This window comes from Cygnus atratus, chromosome 1 (genome assembly GCF_013377495.2).
Source record: "Cygnus atratus isolate AKBS03 ecotype Queensland, Australia chromosome 1, CAtr_DNAZoo_HiC_assembly, whole genome shotgun sequence".
Taxonomy (NCBI): domain Eukaryota; kingdom Metazoa; phylum Chordata; class Aves; order Anseriformes; family Anatidae; genus Cygnus; species Cygnus atratus.
This window is the reverse complement of record NC_066362.1, coordinates 205,757,719-205,781,279: the sequence shown is the minus strand read 5'-3', so window position 1 is coordinate 205,781,279 and position 23,561 is coordinate 205,757,719. Positions and strand designations below refer to the sequence as shown.

At 42.7% G+C, this 23,561-nt stretch overlaps 1 protein-coding gene across 1 annotated transcript in view; it reads right to left on the bottom strand.

Moving 5' to 3' along the window:
* The window catches only part of GUCY2F (guanylate cyclase 2F, retinal), a 47,476-nt gene extending 24,215 nt beyond the window's left edge, over positions 1-23,261 (bottom strand). The window contains exons 1-13 of the mRNA XM_035560477.2: positions 23,207-23,261; positions 21,351-21,845; positions 19,810-20,111; positions 17,731-18,085; positions 13,866-13,950; positions 10,555-10,651; positions 9,568-9,702; positions 8,786-8,866; positions 7,603-7,779; positions 6,493-6,649; positions 4,733-4,882; positions 2,312-2,460; positions 138-301 (exon numbers count right to left, since the gene is read on the bottom strand). Coding sequence (XP_035416370.1) covers positions 138-301; positions 2,312-2,460; positions 4,733-4,882; positions 6,493-6,649; positions 7,603-7,779; positions 8,786-8,866; positions 9,568-9,702; positions 10,555-10,651; positions 13,866-13,950; positions 17,731-18,085; positions 19,810-20,111; positions 21,351-21,845; positions 23,207-23,261 — 2,402 coding nt within the window. The remainder of the gene's footprint in view (positions 1-137; positions 302-2,311; positions 2,461-4,732; positions 4,883-6,492; positions 6,650-7,602; positions 7,780-8,785; positions 8,867-9,567; positions 9,703-10,554; positions 10,652-13,865; positions 13,951-17,730; positions 18,086-19,809; positions 20,112-21,350; positions 21,846-23,206) is intronic.
* Positions 23,262-23,561: the final 300 nt, after the last annotated feature.

Genomic DNA, 23,561 nt, shown 5'->3' with positions numbered 1-23,561 from the left:
TTTCTTGCTTTGATTGAAAGGTGCTTGCCAAAACCAGTGATCTGCCCTCCAACTTGCTCAACAGTGGGTGACACTTTTGCCCAGCCCAGCTACGTATTGCCAAAGCACTCTTTACCATCTAAAGTAGCAGTACTTACGGAGGAAGCATTTGCGATAGGAGTTTCTCTGTCTTCTGTTTTTCAATCTCTAGCTCTTCTGTCCGCTCCCTGATTAAATCTTCCAGGTTGCTTGAATACTGCTCAAGCATTCTGAGCATTGAGTCAATGATGTTGGTCTTTTTGCCTTTGTTGATGGTTTTGAACTGGAAAATCAAACTGGAGAATTATTTCCCTGTCTCATTACATCATTATAGCACTCTAAATTTGGAAAGAAACCAAAAGCAAGCACTCATTTTAAAGTCACGATTTTGAAGACAGGTTTTACGAATGGCAAAACTTCAGCAATAAAGAAAAACGTAAATTGGATGGTGAATTTGTGCCACTAACTATGGAAACTGCCTGGAGGCATGTTGCTCCTCTACAAACTTTCAAGGAAGGTAAAGTGAAGCACCACTTTCCATGAGATGACAACACATATGTGAGTTGTTTTGGAGTGCTACCATGCTGCAAGTTTGCACCCTCATTTATCTCATGATAACTTCTTCAGTTATGATTAGCATTTAGAATCATAGAATCTTGTAGGTTGGAAAAGACTTTCAGGATCATCAAGTCCAACCATCAACCTGACCATCACTTAACCACAGAATCATAGAATGCGTTGAAAGGGACCTTAAAGATCATTTAGTTCTAACCCCCCTGCCGTGGGCAGGGACACCTGCCACTAGACCAGATTGGTCAAAGATGCATCCACCCTGGCCTTGAACGCTTGCAGGAATGGGGCATCCACAACTTTTCTGGGCAATATTCCTTAGGGCCATGTCCACATGCCTCTTCAATACCTCCAGTGACAGGGACCCCGGCACTTCCCTGGGCAGCCCATTCTGATGCTTCACCACCCTGTCCATGCAGAAATTCTTCCTAATATCCAATCTAAGCCTCTCCTAGTGCAACCTGCAACCATTTTTTCATGTCCTGTCACTTGAAACCTGAGAAAAAAGATCAACACCCTCCTTGCCACAACTTGCTTTCAGCTAGTTGTACTCCTACAATGGGTGTCCCATCAGCATCCCTTTCCTTTCAGAGGTCAAAATTCCAAGGCATCGGAAATTCTTACTTTTGTCTTACTGGTCTTAAATGTGCCTTTGCACACAAGCATGTATGTGTACTGCCACCCCCAACCACATTGAGTTTTGCTCTCCTCTTGACCTGAAGCTTGGCCTTGGAACCATTTGGATAATCTGCGGACTCAGATGTTGTATTAGACTCAAGAATGGAGTGACATGGGTGTGAAACTAATCACAGAACTGGATCAGACAAAAGATTTATTTATCTATGATAGTGGACAGTAACAGGTATCTGGGAAAGATGTTCAAACAGGGCTAATGTACAGTCGTATTTCCCTGGGATGTGCTCCCAGCCTCCACCAATTTGAAGTTCAGAGACCTTCTATACCAAAAATTGTGTCTTTGTGTTTAACAGCCTTTGGCGAATTTTCCTTTCATGAACTGCCTTTAAATACTTGGAAGCATTCTGTAGTAACAAGTCACCCAGTTCACATATGCAGCATGTGAGGAAGCACTTCCTTTTTGTTTCTTGGAGTTTGGTCTATTTGCTCATTTTATTTGATGCCCCTAGTTCTTGTATTATGAGCAATGGTAAACAGTTATTCCCTAATCGCCTTTTCTATAGCAGTCAGGATTGATAATTTTTTCATATCTGCCCTCAGTTGCCTCATCTCCAGGCCAAAGAGTCTTAAACAATTAAACCATGGTCTTAAACCATTCAGCCATGTTTTGGCACCAAAGGCCATTCAATTTCGTTCAGTTTGCTATCAGTTTGGGATCTTACAGATCAAACAACATATTGATCTGTACACGACATAATTCACAGCCCTTTGATCTCCATGAGACCATCAGGACAGGTACACTGCAAATGTGAAGACACCAAGACCATTTACTTCCTGCTTTACGTCCTGTGTGGTGGTCCCACTGCAGTCTAACTTCAGTATAAGGTATAAGACATGCACAAAGCATAAAAAAACCCGACAGTAAAGGCAAGACTAGAGCTCAAGGACTTTCTCAATCATTTCCTGAGACCTTGCTTGCAAAAAAATATATATATATATATATATATATATATATAATTAAAATAAAACAAACCACTTTCCTGCCAAGTAAAAACAGAGGATTGCACCTGCTGCTCTGTTCACTGACCTTGTGAAATACCTCCTCAAAGGTGGGACGTCGTTCGGGGGCTTCACCCCAGCATTGCTTCATTACCTGGATACACTCCAGGGGAGCCATCTCAGGGGCTATGTTTGGGCGACACAAGGGAGGGGGTTTCTTCACCTTCTTGATAATTTCTGTGACAAAGAGAAGAATCCAAAACACACTGTGAAATGGAGGCTGTTGGTGAGGGCAAAGAACACAGGCTTCTTCGCCCCTCCCTTGCTCATTCCTTCACTGTCACTCTTATTTCTCACCCCATGGCTGTGTCAAATGAGACTGGGGTTTCCTGCTTTCCTCTGTCAGGAGTCTCTTGGAGGATTTAAAAGGCAAGAAATTCAATTGCCTTCTTGTCCCTGGAGAGACAGGTTACAAGCAATAAAGTGGCTGGATGGGGGAAGCTTGCATGACAGATCGATGTGTGAGCCTTCAGGCTTATATTTAATGAAATTGCCTCCGACTCTTTTCATCAGGATTTGTGGTCCTATAAGAGATTAGAGAGTTATGTCCAAGCCCAGACAGGAAGGATACCAGCCACTGACACTTCATCGTTAACCAGGAACCAGTACGTAGGAGGTGGATGGGAATGGAGACAGAAGAAAGTATTTTAAGAGGGAGAGCTTGGGTTCAAAACAACATCTGGGAAGTGACTCCCTGGCTAGAGGTGAAACCAGACTAATGAATGCCTGGGCTCACTGGTCCTGAGAAGTCAGTCCTTGAATCTGCAGTTTTTAGATAAAACAGCCCTACAGTGAAGGAGCTGAGCTGCGGGTTTCTTTGACAGCTGAAATATGGACGGGGAAGTGTGATGTCTGAACCCAACCCTGACTTCGGTTTAGGTATTTCTTATTAAGAATATCCTGGAGGAAATTGTTGTTGTAGCTCCCTCTTCCCTTCCCTGGCACTTCACTCCTAATCCCACATTAGCGGCTTGCACTCCTGCAGCCACACCGAGGTGACTGGGGAGCTCACTGCAAGCCAGAGCACTGAAACTTCAGGGAGGTTTTCAGAGACAGGGTGTTGTTTTTTTTTTTTTTTTAACTGCTTTTTAGCCTGACTCTGCAATGTAGACTGAGAAGGAGAGATACCTTCAGGGAGCTAACCTTGCCCCTGAAAAAAGTGTAAGGTAGAACTCTTGTTCCTGCTTAAAAAAAACAACAACTGTGATTGTTTTTGAAGGTTTCATCTTGTGAAGTGCAGAGCAGTCATCTGGAGTGAAAACCACCTTCTTTCTGGCAGAGGCCCTGCATTCCCACAGCTGTTAGGGTTAGTACCACAAGCTTTTCAGTGTTGACAGCTTACTTTAAAGCTCCTTGGCCCATCCCACCCATCTCCACCAAATTAACTAACCAAAACACCTGGCTAACTATTTCCAGGGGCAGCCAAGGGGAAATGCTTTCTGCAGACAGTTTTAAAGTTCACACCACGTACAAAAGCTCCTTGAGGATTAGGAAGCAATGAGTAGAAATTTATCATTTTATCAGGTCAGGAAAGTGGAGTGCACTATGTTCAACATCTACTGGGGGTTCCTCTAGGGGGCTAGGAGGGAGAACACCTGCAAATTACATTATAGATTGCATCATAGTCCAGCTCTGAATTGCACCATAATCATCATTGTCACTGCATTGCAGCAGCAGTTTGGACCACTGCCATTTTTCCAGGCACCAAATGGCCATACCCCACCTGGTGACTGTCCAACCTAAGTGGGTTTACAATGGGCATTCACTGAAATCAGCTCTTTTCTGACTCTTCTCACCCCCATCCCTGTCCAAGTGCTGCGACTTGACCCTGACTGCAGTGTGTTTGCTCTTCCTATGCCCTCCCAACAGGGTTTGAACTAACGTGAGTTGCACCATGAACAGTTCCCAAGGAGTTCACCTATTTGCTATTTCTGATCCAAGCTGCCTTCAGTAGAAGTCACCAGGGTCATGATGTTTCACTTTCATCTCTGCCGAGGAGAAAGAACCTCTTTAAATGGGGAAGCAATTAAGGAAAAATAGATGGGTTGATGGACAAAACAGGAAAAAGACATGGCTAACATGTGGTCCAGCTCAAAAACCTCACCCCTCTTACCACATACATAGAAGAAATAATGGGTGGGAAGCAACTACAGCAAAGCTGGCCAGCTCTGAAGCATCTGACCAGTGACCACACCAGTGACTGGTGACCCAGTGCCCCAACCCCGCTGACAGGAGAGATTAGGAACGTACCAATGCTGAGATCAGAAGCATACATTTTGATGTGCATTGTGGATGTTTTATTGAAAATAGACTTTTTTTTCTTTTTAGCTGAGAATGGTCATGAGATTGAGACATCACTTTCACAGCAACATTTTACCCAAGGGGCTTACCAGACTTTTTGTGAGCGCTCTGTGTAAAGCCTTAAAACTGAACAGAAATCATTGCCTACCGTCAGCTGAGAGGTCTGATGTGCAGTATGGTGGGCCCCGAACAACCACTTCTTGCAGGATAATCGCAAAGCTGTAAATGTCTCCTTTGAATGTGCCTTTTCTGCGCATGTCTGGGTCCCTCAGCAACTCAGGTGCTGTCCAGAGTAATTCTAAAAAAAACCAAGAGCATCAGATTTCTTATACTTGGGCTCAGACTTGTTGCTCCCAGTATTTAAATGCATGCTTCATTGCAGTCATTTGAGGAGAGGTGGGAACATATCTCATTGTTTATTGAATCAGGTCTTTTATTTCTTGCAATGTATTAGAAATACTAAACTTCTATACGGTTGAGAAATTTTAATTTTCCAAATTTCACTCTACCTTTTAAAAAAAATTGCTATACCAATAATTTACATTTTATAACACTAGTCCTGAACTTCTATATAACAAGTCATCTGACCAGTGTCAGAAGCTTTACTATTTTTTTTCTTTGAAAATATATCACACAGACAAAAAGTTGATGCTGAAGCTTGGATCTCTTGTTACAGGTGTTGTTTATCAATGAAGAAAGAGTTAATAAAGTATTTTATGTAGTTCTCAGATGAAAGCAGTTTCCATCACAGAAGTCTGTGGCAGTCTGAAGTATGACCAGTCTTTATAGTCCTATAGTTCAAGTGATGAAAGACATAGTTGTAAAAAACATACCTGGACTCATCAGGAAATGAATCTTTTTCAAACTGGGATATTGTTACCCTGGGAGCTGTGCACTGTGGGCAATGGGAATACAGAAATTTTCAGGTACTGCAATATATATAATTAATGTAAGGGAGGAGAAGATGGGTCTTCTGGCAGCTTGCATAGCCGAGACACTGGAAATGTGTGGGAACCAAATCCTATAATAGAGGGATCAAAGCACTACATGCCACTTGAAACCAGCTTTCAAGGATAAGCTGGGATACAATAGGAATTCAAGGCAATAGCTGGCAATTTCTTTTCACCTGGAAAGAAATCTCATCAAAATCTCCAAACTCGGTCCCTTGATATGCTGTCCCTAAGAGGTGGTAATGACATGTGTCAGCCCTTGGTGACTGGCATGTGAAGGACCTATTTCAAAGAGACTGTCATCATCCTGTGTTTCAGATAAATTAGGTTTTTTTCTTTTCTTTTCTTTTCTTTTCTTTTCTTTTCTTTTCTTTTCTTCTCTTCTCTTCTCTTCTCTTCTCTTCTCTTCTCTTCTCTTCTCTTCTCTTTTCTTCTCTTTTCTTCTCTTTTCTTCTCTTTTCTTTTTTTCTTTTCTTTTCTTTTTTTTCTTTTCTTTTCTTTTCTTTTTTTTCTTTTCTTTTCTTTTCTTTTCTTTTCTTTTCTTTTCTTTTCTTTTCTTTTCTTTTCTTTTCTTTTCTTTTCTTTTTTTAAAGGGCTCTTTTTATTTGGCTTAACTTAAAACTTCAAAGATAGGGCTGGAGCTAAGAATATGAAGCCAATTCCACCTGTCACAGAAATTCAGGATTGCTTCAGACTTGAGGTGCACTTAAACCCTTCTCCAACTACAAAAAGCTTGAGCTCTGTCACTGCTTACAACAAAATCTCTTTCCATTACCATGACACTCTGCTATTAGCCTTTAGGAAGTCTGAAAAACTTTGCATATTCTTTCCTATAACAATTCATTTTATACAGGTACCTGGGTGTTGTGAGATGAAGCATGTATAAATCCTCATGTAGCCGCTGGCTGTTAAATCAATGGACAAATATTTTCCCAAAATATTTCCTTATGGCACCTACCTTCAGGGGGTGGCTGAATATAAGGGCATTTCTGTGCTTCTAAGAGCTCATTATAACCATAGTCGGTGATCTTCAGCACAAACCGTCCATCCACAACACAGTTACGAGACTTCAGACGTCCATGGGCAAAATCTCGGTGGTGCAAATACCTAATTCCCTATGAGATACAGAAAAGATTGAGACTGTTCTTTGAGACTCTATTATCCATCAGCGTTCAGAGGCACTAAGCCACCTTGGAGGGCAACAAATACAGCACTGACTCCATGCCAAATGCAGAAGTCAATTAAGACACCGTCATCTGGAAGGCTCCAAACTACATAACCAGTGTTAATCCAGCCCGGGAAACTAGGGGAAAAGTTCAGAAATTGATTAGGAACAAGAATTTGGCTGCACCCTAAAGTAATACTGAAAAAGACTAACACCATTAGGAGTCAGACGCCTCCTTCTTTGTAGTCTTAGGACTTCTTTCACTCAGAAGCTGTACTTTTAGATGAGGTTAAGAAGGTGGACACAAGTGGTACCAAATGGTTAAGTGAAGGGAAGCTACAGAGGTGTTGAGAGCTGGATGCCCTAGCATCCTCCTCCTCCTCAAGGAGGAGCAGAAGGTAGGTTTCTGGAAGTACACCCTCTGCAAGCCACCTACCCCGGACTCCTAGTTCATGATTATGGGATAAAAACACGTAGGACATGATTGGAAGTGTGTGAACACTCTTGCAAAGTGACCACAGTTGCATCCACCCTGTAGCAGAGGATGTCTATGCTTTGGTTCTGTTCTGGAAGCATTTCTAATTTATGACAAGAAAGGGCCTTTGGAAAGTAGGATTTTGTCACCAAATTCATTGTTCTAGGTGGTCAGTTCCAGTTTGATGTGTGGTTTTAATCTCTCAGCCTGCTGTTGAGGATGTACTCCTATCCCTCTAAACAGTATTTCTCAGATGGTAACAGAACAGGAGTAAGAGGTCTCTACTAAAGACCCATGTATACCAGTATAATTACAGTCACATTGGTTTTCCCTACATTACTCCTAAAATCCCACAGTCCTGGAGGAAATAGCTATGTCAATCTAAAAATCACATGCTGGTCAGGCCTCAGCAGGAGCAATGGATTTACTTTAATTAGATCCATCAGGAGGGAGGACTTGAACATCCAATCCAGTTTCATATCTTCATTTCTCAGTAGGTCTTCCAGGCTTCCTCGGGAGCAGTACTCTGTCACTATGGCAAAGATGCCACAGTCAGAGAAAAAGCCCAGGAACAGATTCACATTTTCATGACGCAAATCTTTCATCTGAAACAAGACAGTGAATTGCAGGAGACCAAGTCAGCCAGACATCTGCTCAGCATCATCAGATGCCCTTACCATTTCTGTCTTTCCAAACAACCTTTCACACTAGAATGGGGAAGAAAACATTATCTTTGCCACTTACATTCGTCTATCCTACACTTTTTTTAAGCTTTGCTCATCTTAGTCTAACCATTAAGACAATGAAAGTAAGATAGGAAAGACAAACTGAACATCAACGTGTTTTTCTTCAGACAAGCTGAACTGGATTTTTCAGTAGGACTAAATGGTTTAGGTGGGGTAAGCTGAGTTCAGCATGTGGGGCCTTGCTTCTGCTCTGGTTTGATCTGGAAAGCAATACCATGCCTGGAGTATCCAAAGTCATCCATCAACGGTGGCTTTGGCTAAATGACCTGGTAAATTTGCTATATTTTTATGCATAATAATGCCATTCATTTGTTAGCAGTAACTGCCAACAGCTAATAGCCTTGAATATGGAAAATGTGTGTTTGCTTGTCAGCTAATAATAAGATAGAAAACTAAACTTTTGCAGGGAATCTTAGCTGGAAATATAAACCAAATCCCAGAGAAATGTGCACCTATGTCTGTGCCAAACTTCTAGACAGTCAGCAAACAGCACATAGAAATAGCTAGTAGTGCATTACCCTGCCCTGGTACAAAATGGGGTGGTTTCCCCCAAACCACTCTGTCTTTGCAGACAACTTTGTTTAGAGGACTCGTTGTACATTTAGTCTTGCACCAGCTCTGAAGTATCAGGCACAGGATGGGCTTTTGTAAGCTGCTGACTGGGACACATTGGTCACTGGCAGGTTTGTCAGATGCAATCCTGCATGGTTCTTTCTCCCAGATATCACCAGGCAAGAATTAGTGACAGCCATGAAGTGTGATTCAATGGATATAAACAGGAGACAAAGAGAATAAAAATTCCCCGCTGTTGCAAAGGCCCCCAGACAACCTTCCCTCCGCATCCCCACTCAGCCCCTGTTCCTACCTTCCTCAAGATGCTGGTGGAGCTTTGCCGCAGATGGTGAATTGCTCCCGTCTCAAATTTTTTCAGCCACACCCAGTCGCCCTGTCCACAATACAGGTGGGTGAATGACAGAGCAAGTCTCTGAACAACGGCTAACATTGAGACCTAGGTCCGAATTCCAGATCCTTGACTCTAAAAGTAGTCGGGGATTTTCGATGTCCTTGGAAGTATTATATTTCTATATAGTTTCTACTATATTTATAGTAGAATTTATAGTATATATTTATAGTATATATATCTATAGTTTCTACTATATTTCTATATCGTTTCTATATTGCACCCAATTGAGAATTCACAGGAAACCCTAAAAAAATGGGGTGAGGCAGGGCCTTCACCTAGCTCAGAACCTCATAGCTGGAAGTATCTATTAATATCTAATTAACATTAGAAATTATTAAATTAGTATTATTAGTATCTAACAAACAACGATACATTGATTAAAAGAGAAAGTAACTCTCTACAGATTCTCTGGCACTAATAATCTAGTTTCCTTTGTCTCTTTACAAGAAGAATTGCCATGCCACTTATCAAAAAGTTGTATTTTTGGAAAGAATTGATGAGTGTTTTTATTTTTTATTTTATTTTATTTTATTAATTTTATTTCATTGTATTCTATTTTCACCCTCTGGGGCCATCAGCAGTACTAATATCCTGGCATCTGCAGTACAGCAGCCCAAGACTTTCCCCACCTAAGCAGCTCGGTGACCCAAAGTGGAGAGAGACTGTATGGTGTCCATACCTACCTCATACAAAGCTACGTTGGAGGTTTCGTGGGTAGCAGCTGTGCTTTTCAAGGAAAAGGAGCGGGTTGGGGACTTCTGGCTTCTGGTTTCGGCTGCTACGCTGTTTGCATCAGTCAGGCTGTCCAAGGTCAGCCTCTGAAAGGCAAAGAAAGCAGATGCAGGACAGTTCACATCTCTGGATGTGAACCTCCATCCCAGCTCTGCCCAGTATATACATGCCATCAATTTAAGCAATGGGATTGCCCCAAAGCAGTCCATAACTAGTGATAGAACTAGAGGGAATGGCCTCAAGTTGCACCAGGGGAGGTTCAGGTTGGAAATGAGGAGACATTTCTTCTCAGCAAGAGCGGTCAGGCATGGGGATGGGTTGCCCAGGGAGGTGGTGGAGTCCCCGTCCCTGGGGGTGTTCAAGGCAAGGTTGGATGTGGTGTTTAGGGACATGGTTTGGTGGGTGACATTGGTGGTAGGGGGGTGGTTGGACCAGGTGATCTTGGAGGGCTTTTCCAAGCCTAATGATTCTGTGATTCTATATTGTTGGCATGGTCCCGGGCGTGGGTCTGGTCTGTGCCAAATAACACTCTCCTAGGCAATCCCCAGAGCTGGGAAGGAGCCAGCACAGGCCAGGAACAATTCCCGATGGGTAGTCTGGATGCAGACACTTTGTTTTAGAGGGTATGATAGTTTTTCTATGTGGATATAAATGATGCTATGCCTTCCAATGTCAGGAAGAAAGAATAAGCCCTGGCTGTTAGAATAAATACAGCCAATGGTACTACTTCACATCATCATAACAGCTCTAATATTGTGTGTGCATCTAACCTAAGACTCAAAACCACTCAGCATATGGGAAAATATTTGACATGCAGGAGGAAATGAGGTATGGGGAAGTGAAGGACATTCCCAGAGGTACATGGGTATGGAAATGCCATGCATCAAACCTGTCTTTGAGGGTCCCACAGGATTAATTGTATGAGTGGAAGGACTTACCTTTTTATGTAGCTCTGGGTTGATGAAGATAAGGTCATCCAGGGTCAGTATTATCTTGTTAGGCCCCCTGAATAACTGGCTGTTCAGGATGCTATGCCTGGGAGATTGAGAGAGTCACAGTTATCACTTTTAACTAGGTAAGTAGTTTCTGACACTGAATCCCCTATGTCTGGCTTCACTGCAGTATTAGGAAAGTGCTGGACATGGGTGAAAGCAGTAGACAAGCTAAGATGTCCTAACTTGGACTGAAATCCTCTGAGTTAAACAGCAAGGGTTATTCAATTCACAGACAGCAAAATCTCTAATCTCAGAGGGTCTCATCACAAATGGAGATTTTGAGTTAATCAAATAATAATAATTTGAGTTAATCAAATAATTTACAAATATAAACTGGAAGTGTATGTAATGCATATTTTGTTCTGCTTGCATTTATTTTTCATATCCCCAGCCATTCTCTACTAGGGGAGGATAACAGGTTTTATCAGACCAGCCTATCTGGTGAAAAAACAGACCAGCTTTCAGGCACACCAGCCTTTCTTAGGGCCTGAAACTGAACCTTTGGTAATTTATAAAAGCAGCCTGGACAACAGTCACCATCAAAGCGTGCTAGATGAATATTGTAGCATGGTGCAGTACGAACCTCACAGCAAGATACCTCCTTGCAATGACCGCAAACTCGTAACAGAGGGAAAGGCTACAAGGAATGAGAGGTTTGTTGTACATGGCAATGCAGTGTGGAGGTCTTGGAAGCAATATTGCTGAGCCAGTGCTCTTCTTAGTCGTGAGTGATTATATCAAGCAGAAGACCGTGCTGATTCAGATCTACTTCCAGGATCTGAGCCAGATGGGATGTCTATCGCATACTGTGCAGCACAGAACAAATGTTCTTCTGGCATCTCCCAGCGATGCTGCTGCTTGTTTTCCAAGGGATGACTCTGGACTCCTTGAAAGACTACCAGATTTGCAGAATTGCCACAGGGGAGATAGGAAATTCAATGTACTTGTCAGAAAAAAAGATGTTGTCTGCTACTTGCCCAGCTTTTCTAAAATTGGCATAGCAGAAAAGCTCACAGCAGGAAAGGATGCACTAGCAAGGACGACACGTTCATGGGCTAGTTCAGACAGGCTCACACAAATTAATACGGAACATTCCAGATGGTCATGGGTAGTTTTCAGCTGGGATTCATCTGACACTAATACTTACCACTTGGATATTTTGTGGACTCATGAAAGAGGCAGAAGTCACATACCACTCTTTCAATGAATGCCAAGGTCTAACACTGAGCACAAAACATACTGTCTATGAGACAGTCAAAGATTCATCAGACAAGTACAGAAAAGGGAAAGAAAAGCTCTCCATTGCCCCCATTATTAGTTTTTTTTTGGTTCAAAGTATTTGTTTACACTCCAGCAGATGTCTGGTCATCTGGTAAGACTAAGTTCATGTTTGATTGTCTGCTAAGACAACTAGAACTTTTCCTAATGAGATCCCCAAAAAACATATTTGATCCTGTTGGCAGTAAGACTCCTTTTACTAACCACATTGTGGAAGGGTTCATTTTGCAAAATATCCACAGATCACCATGATTTACTTTTTCATTGCATGCACCACTCTGGGCATTTTAGAACAGCATTGCTCTTTGGAGTTCATAGGGAGCCTCATCCATATGTCCGCATCACCTTGGCTGATTTATTATCATCATTCTCTAACTGCTTTGTCTCTTGCCACCCAAGTCAGCTCCATGCAAAAAGCTCATCACTCATGTACCCTTCACCTGTCCTGTAGAAAACCGTGCTCAATCATGCACACCCTCTCCCCCAGGCGTGGAGGAAAGCAGCCTGCTGCTGAAAGCGAAGCACAGAGAGTGGAGTGACTCATTTAAGGTCATGCAGCAGATCCCTGGCAGAGCTTTGACTAGTGCTCCCACATCTGAACTCAGTCCATGCTGTGGTTTAAATTTAGTTCCAGACATGCCCTGCCCTAACATAAATCATTGTCTGAGTCACACTAGACTTTATTTTTTTTCTCTCTTTTCCCCTGCAGATGGCCATACATCTTTACTTTACGACTAAGCCTTCCCAGGCACAGTCTAGTACTTGTGGAACAGCTTTCACGTAGAATAGGCAGAAAAAAATATCTTTTATTTGTGTAATTGTAGAGGCTGGTGGCCAAGGCATAGAGCAGGGCTTTAAGATGTGGGTGGATGGAGGCCACCTCCTTGGTGCCTGCAATTATCAAGTATTAGAAGCAGCTGTGTGTTGTAAGCAGGGGAGCTGTTTGAGGTGTTGCTTGTTGGGTGGCCTTATATCATACGGGTTTGGAGAGATGATTCAGGAGTGGGGAGAGAACATGTTTGACGATGATTTGACAGGCTGAGCTGGATGGGACATTCCAGGAGCCCTGTTCTGCTGAACCCATTGCTGCTGAATAAATATGCCTTCTAATTTCAGTCCTGTGCCATGTAGATATCACCAACGACAGACAGAGTCCTCCAGGGGAGAGTTTGAAGTAGAAGAATACATTAGATTATGGCTATGCTGACCTTGCAAAGATCAAGCCACCAAGTCCATGTTGGCTCACGTCCACCTTGGATATACAGTTGGGACAGAAGTGTGATTTGTACAATTGGTGGAAACTGTCTCTTCCTCAGCAGACTATTGTTTTTCTCCAGAGCAAATCCCATGCCCAGAGCAATGTATATGCAACATGCCTGACCAGGGACCTGGACTCCAGCTCATAGCAGGGAATAAATTGGCTTGACAATAAAGAGGTGTTCTAGTTCATTGCTCCAAACCTTTTCCAGAGAGAGTCTCTCTCTCTTTCTTTCCAATGCATGGAAAAAGGAAAGAGGGTCAGCCTATGTGCTAGGTAGGTAAATCACATAGGGGACAGAAATGCAGAAAAGAATGATCTGGGGTAAGAAAAAAGACATTTAAAATGGCAGCCCTCTTGGTCTCCACCCTGAAGTTCTCGAAGCAGATTCCTGTTGTTGATTTGTAGGGCATACTTTGCACTTCCAAAGAGATAGTAATCTTCGTAATGCTTCAGAGACATCATCCAGTTAATCCTTCCTGCAGCAAACTACAATGTTCTTCCAAGGCTGGACTGGATTAAGTGTGAAATGGCTCCTCCTGAGACTACAGAACCAATGATCACACCACCCAAGCCTCAATCACTTAATAAAGTGAAGAAACATTTGGCTGGAGAGCAGAGACCACAACCAAACCTGCTACACATGGCTCAAGCTGCTAGCAAGCCTCCCACGGAAGGTAAAATTGGCTCTAAATCAAATATGTGCTGCAATTCTCACCTGATAAGATAAGCTAGGCCCACAGCACAAAGCACCAGGGCAAATACCAACATTGCTCCCAAAATCATGATTGTAGGCTCAATTCCTGTGCAAAGAGAGGGAGGAAAATCAGTGGATTAGAAAATTAATTAATTAGAATAATAATTAAGAACTGGAGTGATATTTAAATAGTTAGAATAAATAAGAAAGTTAATTTGATTTAGGCAATAGTATTAAAATCACCAATATAAAGTCTTTAGACTACAAAGTCAAATATTCAGCTAAAAAGATGCTAGAAAATGATTCTTATTTAATGTTAATTTGTGAATACACAACTGCTGACTGTATTTACATGAAACTGCTTTAATTTTTTACTTACATGCATGAACGTTTTTCTCCTTTTTTTTTTTTTAATGAGATACAGAGCCCTGAATCAGTGGGAAAAATTGTAAATAACTGGACTCGCAGACAAGAATTAAGTCCTACAGACAGCTTCTACAAAGTTCGTAACTTCTGAACATTTGACCCTCTTCTCTCCAGGAACTGAAACACTGAAGAAGCTTTATCATGTGGTACCAAACTGACTGCCAGTGTGAGTCACCAGTCCATCTGGGATTTTTCATTCCCTGCTACAGATGTCTAACGCTGAAAAGAGCAGAAGAGCAGGGAGATGAGGCTGATGTCTCAATGGGCCCATTGACAGAACTTACTGGAGACGGTTTGCTCATGAGTTTCTTTGCTAGGGGGTAAGGAAAACTGACATGAATGGATGAGCTCAATTCAAGTGGGAAGAGTTTGCTGCCTCGGCCTCTTCTAACTTTTATTTATATTTACTTTATTCTCTCTGTGTTCAGAGATCCTCTAACACAAACAAACATGCAGAAATCTGGGTTGATAAAAAGTTCATGACTCTAAGTCTCTCTTGCACCTAAGTTTCAGGGCACTTCGTGAGACATAGAGACATAGAGCTTCCCAGTGAAAGCTGCAGGAATTTTTGAAAAATGGCATCTTCTCCAGGAGCAGACAAAACATTTTAGCTGAATTTTTCCTGACAGATTTATACTCATTTTCTGTTTCAGCCTAGGGCTCCAGTCCCTGATTGTACTTATGCATGTAAGTCACACTGCTTTCATGGCTAGAGCCACGAAAAAAGAGGGACTGGATCAGCTTAGAGGCAGACTTGCAGGACACCTGGTGCTCTGCACCTGTGGTGATCTGCTAGGAAACCTATTACTGAAGAGAGAATAACTTTGAATAACCCAGTCACAGGGGCATGGGTTGGTTTTCTTGCTGCACAAAGGAGCAAACGCCTTCCCGACAAGATAGTGGTACAGTATAGGGGTATGAAAATCCCATCTCACATCCCTGCACGGTCATCTAACAATTTCAGAGAGAATTTGTATGCCAGACCACATTGTGGTAGGAATAATGTGGAGTTTGCTGATGTTCTCTTCTGCGTCCAGTTGTGTTTGGTTTGGTTTTGTTGTTTATTTTGTTTGGTTTTGTCGCTGGTGGTGGTTTTTTTTGTTTGTTTGTTTGTTTTTGATTTTACCAGTGCTGTCTCCTAAGCTTTCTTAGATAGTTCCCTGTAACCCCTCATGGTGTGAGGACTCTTCCACAGCTGAAAAATGCCTAAGTCCCATTTCATTCACTGAAGCAGCACCTGATAAGCTGAATGAGAGCTAGTTGAAGCACAAAATTCACTGGGGTGAATGAGAAACAATAAAAGGACAAAAGAAGTGAAAAATAAGCACCCAGATAAACAACCCCTAAGTAACCGGAATTAGCAGAGGCAACACCAAAGACCAGAGTGCTCATGTCACCATGTAAAGCCTTGAGGAAACTTAGTCAGAACTTTGTAACTCATTAGAAGTGAAAACTAGGTTAAAATGGGCTCACCTGAATGACCAAATTTAAGGTCATACTCAAGGGGATTTGAGGGATTGTGTTGAACTCATTGAGGAATGCTTTAAAGGGACTGTGAGAGTATGTGAAACTTCTGGGATGTATAGAGTAAGGGACAAAAATGGGGAAAAGGAAGGGGCTGGGTTGATGAAGCTCAAGAATGGGGTAATGGAGAGGATGGGGATACTGGTCACACATAAACGTGCATTTTTCTGGCTAAACACTGCACATGCCTATCACAGTCTGTCCTACCATCTCCTTCTATTCCTATTTTTTTTTTCCTGGGTGAGGGTGCTCTCTATTCTGCCTGTGTGTGATGCTTGCAGACATCAAGTCTAATCAGTGAGTGAGATAAGAGGTCTGGGAGCCTGCTACCACGTGAGAGATGATAGGTGTAGGAGCCAGCTCCTGGAGAGATCAGAGGGTTTGGCACCCTGGGGAGAGCCCAGCGCAGGGCCCCCAAGGTGCCGAAGGGCCTGGAGCACCTCTGCCGTGAGGAGAGGCTGCGAGAGCTGGGGCTGCTGGGCCTGGAGCAGAGGAGGCTCCGGGGGCTGCCAGCCATGGCCACCAGCACTGCTGGGAGGTGCTGAGAGGCCGGAGCCAGGCTCTGCTCAGGGGTGCCCAGGGCCAGGCCCAGAGGCCCCGGGCCCAGCCTGGAGCCCAGGAGGTGCCCTCTGCCCCTCAGGAAGCACTGCTGGGCTGGGCGGGTGCCGGAGCCCTGGCACAGGCTGCCCAGAGAGGGGCTGGGGGCTCCTCCTTGGGGATCTCCAGACCCTTCTCTCCCTCTCTGAGCACCTTGGCAGCTTCACATCCCCACCTCCTCCAACCCTAACTTCATACAAAAGCCAGATTGAGGCCTAGATTTAGTTCCAGTCATAAAATCCAGTCTCTGAAATATTAGTAATAATAATAAATTGCCACTTCACTGACAAATGCTTTTATGCTTTTGTAAAGGTGGGAACATAAAATCTGATCTCTCTAAAAATCAGTGGGATCTTTCTATAACTGCGATGCGATGCTGAATTGCCATTCTCTTCCTAGCGACAATGCAGAATTAGATATATGGTGAGATTATATTTGCTCGTCGGCTGCTCTAAGATCAGTATATCTCCAATTTCCATGGAGCTACTCTGATTTAAACCAGCTACAGCTGAACCAAGGGGAGTGCTTTCCTCAGCTGCTGAATGAAATATTCTGTAGAAGTGGTTAAGTTTGTCTATTTAAGTCAGATCCTAGAACAGTAGGAGTAAATATGTATTATTATAAGTAAATATGTCAAGTGGAAGCTAAGTATCCTACCCTGAGAATTAGTTTTCCTTGTTGACTTTAAAACTGCAGCACAGTTGCCTCAAGTTAAAAACAGTAAGTGAAACCGGTGCTTAATCTAGCAAACCCAAGAAAATATTTCTTCTCTTAAGTCTTCAATGACCACTTCATTTGTCTACTCCAACACTTTGAATAATGATTATTTTCTATTCTTGATGAGCCTTAACACCACATACCTAACTCTTTAAAGAAGCTGGGGTTAACCGGGGCTGATGGTGAGAGCATCTGCAGTAGTGCAGCATAAGAACAATGTCTTCAGCACAAATCCTCTTAGTGCCCTGCCCCTCAAAAGGACAGGGACACTTTGTTGGGTGGAGCCACTGGCATATATTGGTTGCTATCTAGCATATATTACTTGCAGATGTTGACTGTTAGACCTGGAAAACTCTTTCTAGAACCCAAAAGTGGCAACAACATTATTGATCTAAAAAAACAGTAAGAGAATCTTGTGGATCAGTAGTGGGATCTCTGCATAGGACTCCCGCTACAAGTAGTGTGAAGACCAGTCATCTTCATGGGAATTTTTTGAGTTTAGTCTTTTCTCTTTGAGGAGATCTAATTTACTAGGAAATCACACTGAGTAAGAAAAAAAAGATTAAATAAATAAGAAGGGTAGGCCTGATGACATTTGACCATATTACTTTGTTTTTCTTACCTCCAGTGCAGAGAATATCTGGATCGAACCAACAGCTGCAGTCTGCCTTGGGAGGGGCTCCACTGGGAAAGTGGATGTCCTGGCCGAGGGATCTCACATCGTCTAAAGACATGTCCAGCAAGTGGGTTGGGAAGAGCTGGCTCCCATGACCATCTGTGTCCAGTACCACATAGTTGCTCAGCCACTTCCCACAGCTGTCTGTCTCTACCCACTGGCTAAATCCAGGGAAACTGACATTTTTCGTGTGTTCTGTTATGTTAACTCCTGAGACCCAGGCTCCTTTTTTCCGAGCACTGTTTATAGCCATTGCCATGAAGTAAATGGCATCATAGATTGTCCCAAAGAGTGGAGAAACCTGAAATTACAGATGAAGTTCTGGTCAGGATATACTGCTGCCAACTTCTGGTTTAACATCTGCATCAAAAGATGTCCCTCTAGCTTATCTGTAAACTCAAGAATTGAGACACTTGGTTTTGTTCTCCAGGTTTGTCACAGACCTTCTGTGTAAACTCAGACTAATATCTGGATCTAGGAGGATATATTAGAAGAATTGAATATCTTTGTTTCCCATTCAACATTCAGTCTAGGTATAAGATCTTGAAAACTTTTGGCCGTCTTAAGTATCAAAAATGCTAAAGGGAGGTACTCAAACCTTTGAGCATTAAGGCTCCCAGAAAAATGGGTTTGAAGAATCTTAGATTGAAGGTAGCTCTGTCCAAAACATATGTGAACATTTCTTATGGTTGCTTCCCAAAATACACTTTCAAAATATTTTTAAAATTTAAGTAAAAGTACTTTATGGGAAGAGCCAAGACTATGAGCCTGATGTTCAGCTGGCTTTTTATCACAGCCAGCCTCAAAGGATTGAGCTAAAACATTTTCCACAAATAAAAGATCACAGCAAGAGACTCGGCTCCCTACCCAGGTAGGAAAAATGTCATACTCGCGTTATCAAGTCTCTGTCAAAGCACTGATTATTCCTAAGACATAAAATTCACTGCCAGAGAAAACCTGTTCTCTGGGGTACCAAAGCCTTTTCTCCTTGCATTGCTCTCCTCTGTGCCAGACTTGATTTAAGAGTCTGTAGCTTTCACTCTCCCCCCCAAAAAATGGTTGTTTTTATAGAGATATGATCATTCACAGTAGGTAGCTGAAGAGAGATTATAGCCAATACACTCATTATAAAACAACAAATGTTGGGAACTGTAGAATTTGATGTCTATGGAGGGATTTGTTGACCAGATGTAGACATCTACAGTGAAGAATCCTACACTCAGTATAGTTAACCTGGGCTCTCATTACAGTGAAGGAAAAGATATGGATGCTTATAAGACATGATTCCTTTCTTTCTAAAGTAGACATCCATGCAGATCTCATAAAGTGTGCCTTAAAAGTGCTTAAATTTTTTGAAAGATCCTGGTGGGATTTGAAGATTAGTGCAGCTGTATCCTGCATCTCCTCACCAGCACAGCAGAGTCTCCAATTCTTCTAATGTCTACAAGGTAGAACTTGACTGTGTTTTTTTTGTTTGTTTGTTTGTTTGTTTTTGTTTGTTTGTTTAGATAGACTTTGAGATTGAGTTCTGGCATGTTCAAAAGAACAACTTTGACTGAAGTGCTAAGAAGCACGAGGCAGCAATGAGAATAAGCACTACCATCTAGAAGCATCCAGTATTTTGTTTGTTGCAACCCCCCCAAAATTATCACACGTGGAAATCCTATCCTGGTGCCTTAAACTGGTGTCACAGACTTTATCCACCATAAGAGGGACCACTTTAGCTTGGGTTTACTGCCGTTAACTAAGTTAAACCAAATCTGAGAGCCTCAGAGACAGCCCATTTCTCTTGAATTCCCATCATGGCTCTGCAGTTGAACTAACTGATTTAGATTGCCAGAAAATCAGGAGAAATATCTATCTCTTCCAAACAAATGCAGACAACACCCAGCCTTCACCATATTTTTCTCAAAATACAAGCACACAGTCTGGATTTTCTTTCTCCTGTCCTTTCTCTGTAATTATTGGTTGAACTACATGTCCTGTTACCATGTCCCAGAAAAGCTTGAGTGGAAGAGTATTTACCTGTGTAGCTTCCAGTTCCCTGGCTATTTCACCATTTTCTTTAGCTTCCCTGAATGCATCGTAAAAAGTCCTGTTTCCAGACTCCAGTGTAATAGTCAGCACAGCATCATATGCTTCCTGGAGCTTGGTGTCATTGTCAAGGACATAGAATGAGTTGTTTTGGTAAGGTAGACTGTAAAGCAAAGTGTCATATGGAATGAGGACATATCTTCCATCCGTTAGTCCCATTTCCTGAGCTTTTGTGAGTAAGGTGGCCTGTTCCTCCCCTCCAATGAGCACAGAATGCATGCACAGAAGTATAACTGAAACACAAGGACCACAGACAGTGTTATTAATCCATTTCGGCTTTTCAAAATAAAACAGGAGTGTAATCATGGTCCTATGCTGTCATTAACTGAGACATGAGCCTTCCCTTCGTGTGCCCTGAGCTGACGGACACCACACAGTCGTTAGCAATGCCCAACTTCCACCCATTCGTCCTGTCATCAGCTATAGAGATTTTGGTTGGACACTCCTTAGGAAAGAAAGTATTCCTGACAAATGAGGAGCTGAAGTGAACAAGGGCATTTTTTTCAGGTGCCTGAAAACAAACAGGTACTTCTGGGCAGTGATTTATCACATACTACATGCAGCAGGGAACTTAAGCTGCTCAGATGAATCGTCTTTGAGAAGGGACTGGTTCTTTGTTAATGGAAGCAGCCCATCATCTCTAACTCAAACAGAGAGTAGCGATGGAGATGAGACGAACCCACCCAAGGTGGTTTTGCTCTCCATCATAGAGCTGAGCACTGATAAAACTCAAGTTAGACACCACCTTCCTACCCTTGTTAGCCTTTAGCCTAAAAAGCCAAGTTTTAGTTAAAATGCATCCTCATCTGGATTTGCAGTGCTGGTTGCAAAGATGTACATCCAGGATCAGAGCTGTGTCACAGACTTCCTGAAGGGCTTTGAACCAGGACAACAAGGCTTTTACCCATTTTCTTAAGAGAAAACAGATCATTCTTTACTACATGTGTTGTACACCAGCAGGGATGCTTCTGTTGCTTTAGTATGTGGTGTATAACACTGGTTTTCACCCCTGATTACTCACTGAACCCAGGTAGCAAGGACACAGCATTTCCAAAGCATGAGATTTCTGATAATCCAAAACACCAACAATACAAACCTTCCTACAAACCCCTCTTTACACTTAATAGGGTCAAGCTGAGACACCCATCTCTACTAAATACTGTCTTTTCACACAAGCTGGACACAGTCTTTGACGCTGTAGACTATTTTATCCTATCTCCATCACATACAAAATGCCTAGCATTCTTTCACATGAATCCCTGGCTCTGTTAAGGTCAGAGATAAAATTATGCTTGACTTAAATAACTTCAGAATTTCATTCTCTAGGCTATGTTCATTGATAACAATGCAGTCAATACCCTGGAGAAAATAAAATAAAATAATATAAAATAAAAATAAAAATTAAAATTTAAAAAAATAAAAATAAAAGGAGTGAGACTCAAAGCACTCAGAGCACTTACTTTTAATGCCACCAACTTTTTTGATCTTGTTCCAAGTGTCTTCAATGCCTTTTTCTCCTTTACCCATGGCTGTAACAATGCCTACAGGAAGACCCTCGTTCCTGAGTGCACTCGCTAACTTGTTGGCTGTGTCCATCCAAACATCCTGGTTCGAAGCAATGATGCCAACGTGAGCCCAGTTAAAATATTTCATGACTGTAAACAAAACTTGGGTTGGAGAGGGCAGGGTCCTGGCAAATGCAGGGTGATGGGTGGTGGAATCCAGTTTATAATTGATGCACGTCCATGAGAAGATGGTTTTATTCCAGTTTTCCCCTAAAAGTGTAGCCACCTCACAGAAGCCAGGGTTCAGAGGGCCTACAAAAGCTGAGGAAAATTTTCCAAAGTCAATGAATCTAACCAGAGCTCTTGATGTCTCACAATCTTCTTGCAGGACCACATAATCCAATCTCTGGCCAAGGTCTAGCGAAGGGTCTTTGCTTATTCGTTCCACTGCTAACCTGGCAGCTGCATGGGGAAAGGCTTTGGAGAAGAAGGGATCACAGTCCCAGGGTCCGAGCAGTCCAATTTTAAAAATGGAACAATGCACCGGAGGGGAAACGGCGATTATTCCCAACAGCAGCCACCAGAGAGCATGGAAAAACGTCTTGAATGAATTTCCAGTGTTGAACGGCTGCAACTTAATGTGCCTCGACAGCACCCAGAGCAAGCTGTTCGGGCACGGTAGGAGAAATGACATTGTTTTACAGGCAGGGAGACCGAAGCTGAGCTCTTCAGGAAGCCAAGCGGTGCATTACCAGCTGCTGGAAGAAAAGCAGATTACATTTGCCTTCCTGTATACGTATTTGCTCGGCGCATGTAGGTAGAGCTGAATCAGCCCAAATTATACAACAGCTCTCAAGATGCAAGTGTATGGGGTGCCAAAAACCTGCATAGCCCCATGGATGTGCACCACAAAAGCCATTGTACCACACAGACAACCCTACCAATTGCCAGTTAAACTCCCTGTAGCCCTAAAATGCACAAATATATTAACATTTTAAAAAGTTTTGCAATCTGTTTTGAAACGAGCCAGTGAAGAGTGACTCTGCTTTGTTTGCAGCAGTAAACACAACCTATGCATACAGTATTTTTTCAGTTCCTCAGAAGATAAATCCCAAACCACGCAGAAAAACACATATGTAAGAGCACAAAAAGATAAAATGCACTGAGCCAGCAACTTTTGCCACTCCCAAAACCTCAGTGAGTTGTGAAAATGAACCAGTGCCCATATACACATAAACACACGCACACAAAGAGGTACTGGACCATATATGCAGGTATTTAGAGTTTTCTATGTAAGTGCATATGATTTTAAAACTTTCTGAAAAGGTTTTTCAAGGTCAAACTTACCTCATTTGCCAGCGTCTTTTAAACCTGGCAGAAGGAAATGTGGAAAACCAGGTAGTCACAAAACGAGGGAGAAGCAGGATTATGATTGGAATTTAGCTAAGGACTGTTAAACTACTGCAGTGGCAGAAGCTTTGTGTTCAAGCTTGGTGTAAAATATTTGTTATTAAAGACTAAGAGCCATATGTTTTGGGGAGTAAAGGACTCGCCCCTCACAGCCAGGCACAAAAATCCCAAACCCACAGCAGCTCTTCCACCATCAATAGTGTCATCCCATGGCTAAGAAAATTTGCTGATCCAAACAGGTTTGTGCTCTAAAAGTAGCAGCCCCCTTACCAGCTTACCTGTTCATCACCGGAGAAGTATTTTTGTCCTGGATCTTCATCCACTGAGGCTGAGTGCGCTATAAATACACCCACAGGTCCTCTACAGAGAGAGCCCTCCAGGAAAAGGCACCCACCAGCAGAGCAGCATCTCACCGGTGATGATGGATCTCCTGGGACGTGAGTCCTGCCTCAGGGAGAGGCGATGCATGGCGGGCCTCCGTGCAAGTGCCCACCTTCTTCAGGCTTGGATTTTCATGGGACACCCCAGCTGGTGCTCCGGGACCCTCTGGCAGTCTCAAAATCTTCCTGTGCCCCCTTTGGTGAGGACCATCCTTCTCCTCCAGGGTTTCATGACTTGGGGTGCATCACCCCAAGATCTTTGGACCTTGGTGAAGGTCTCGCAGAACTCCAAGGCTGCCTCGCTCTGAACTGCCTCAGTGCAAGGACTTATTCATATCTAACTCAGTAATTGTAGGGATAGCATCTTAAGGTTCTGCCTTTGGATTAG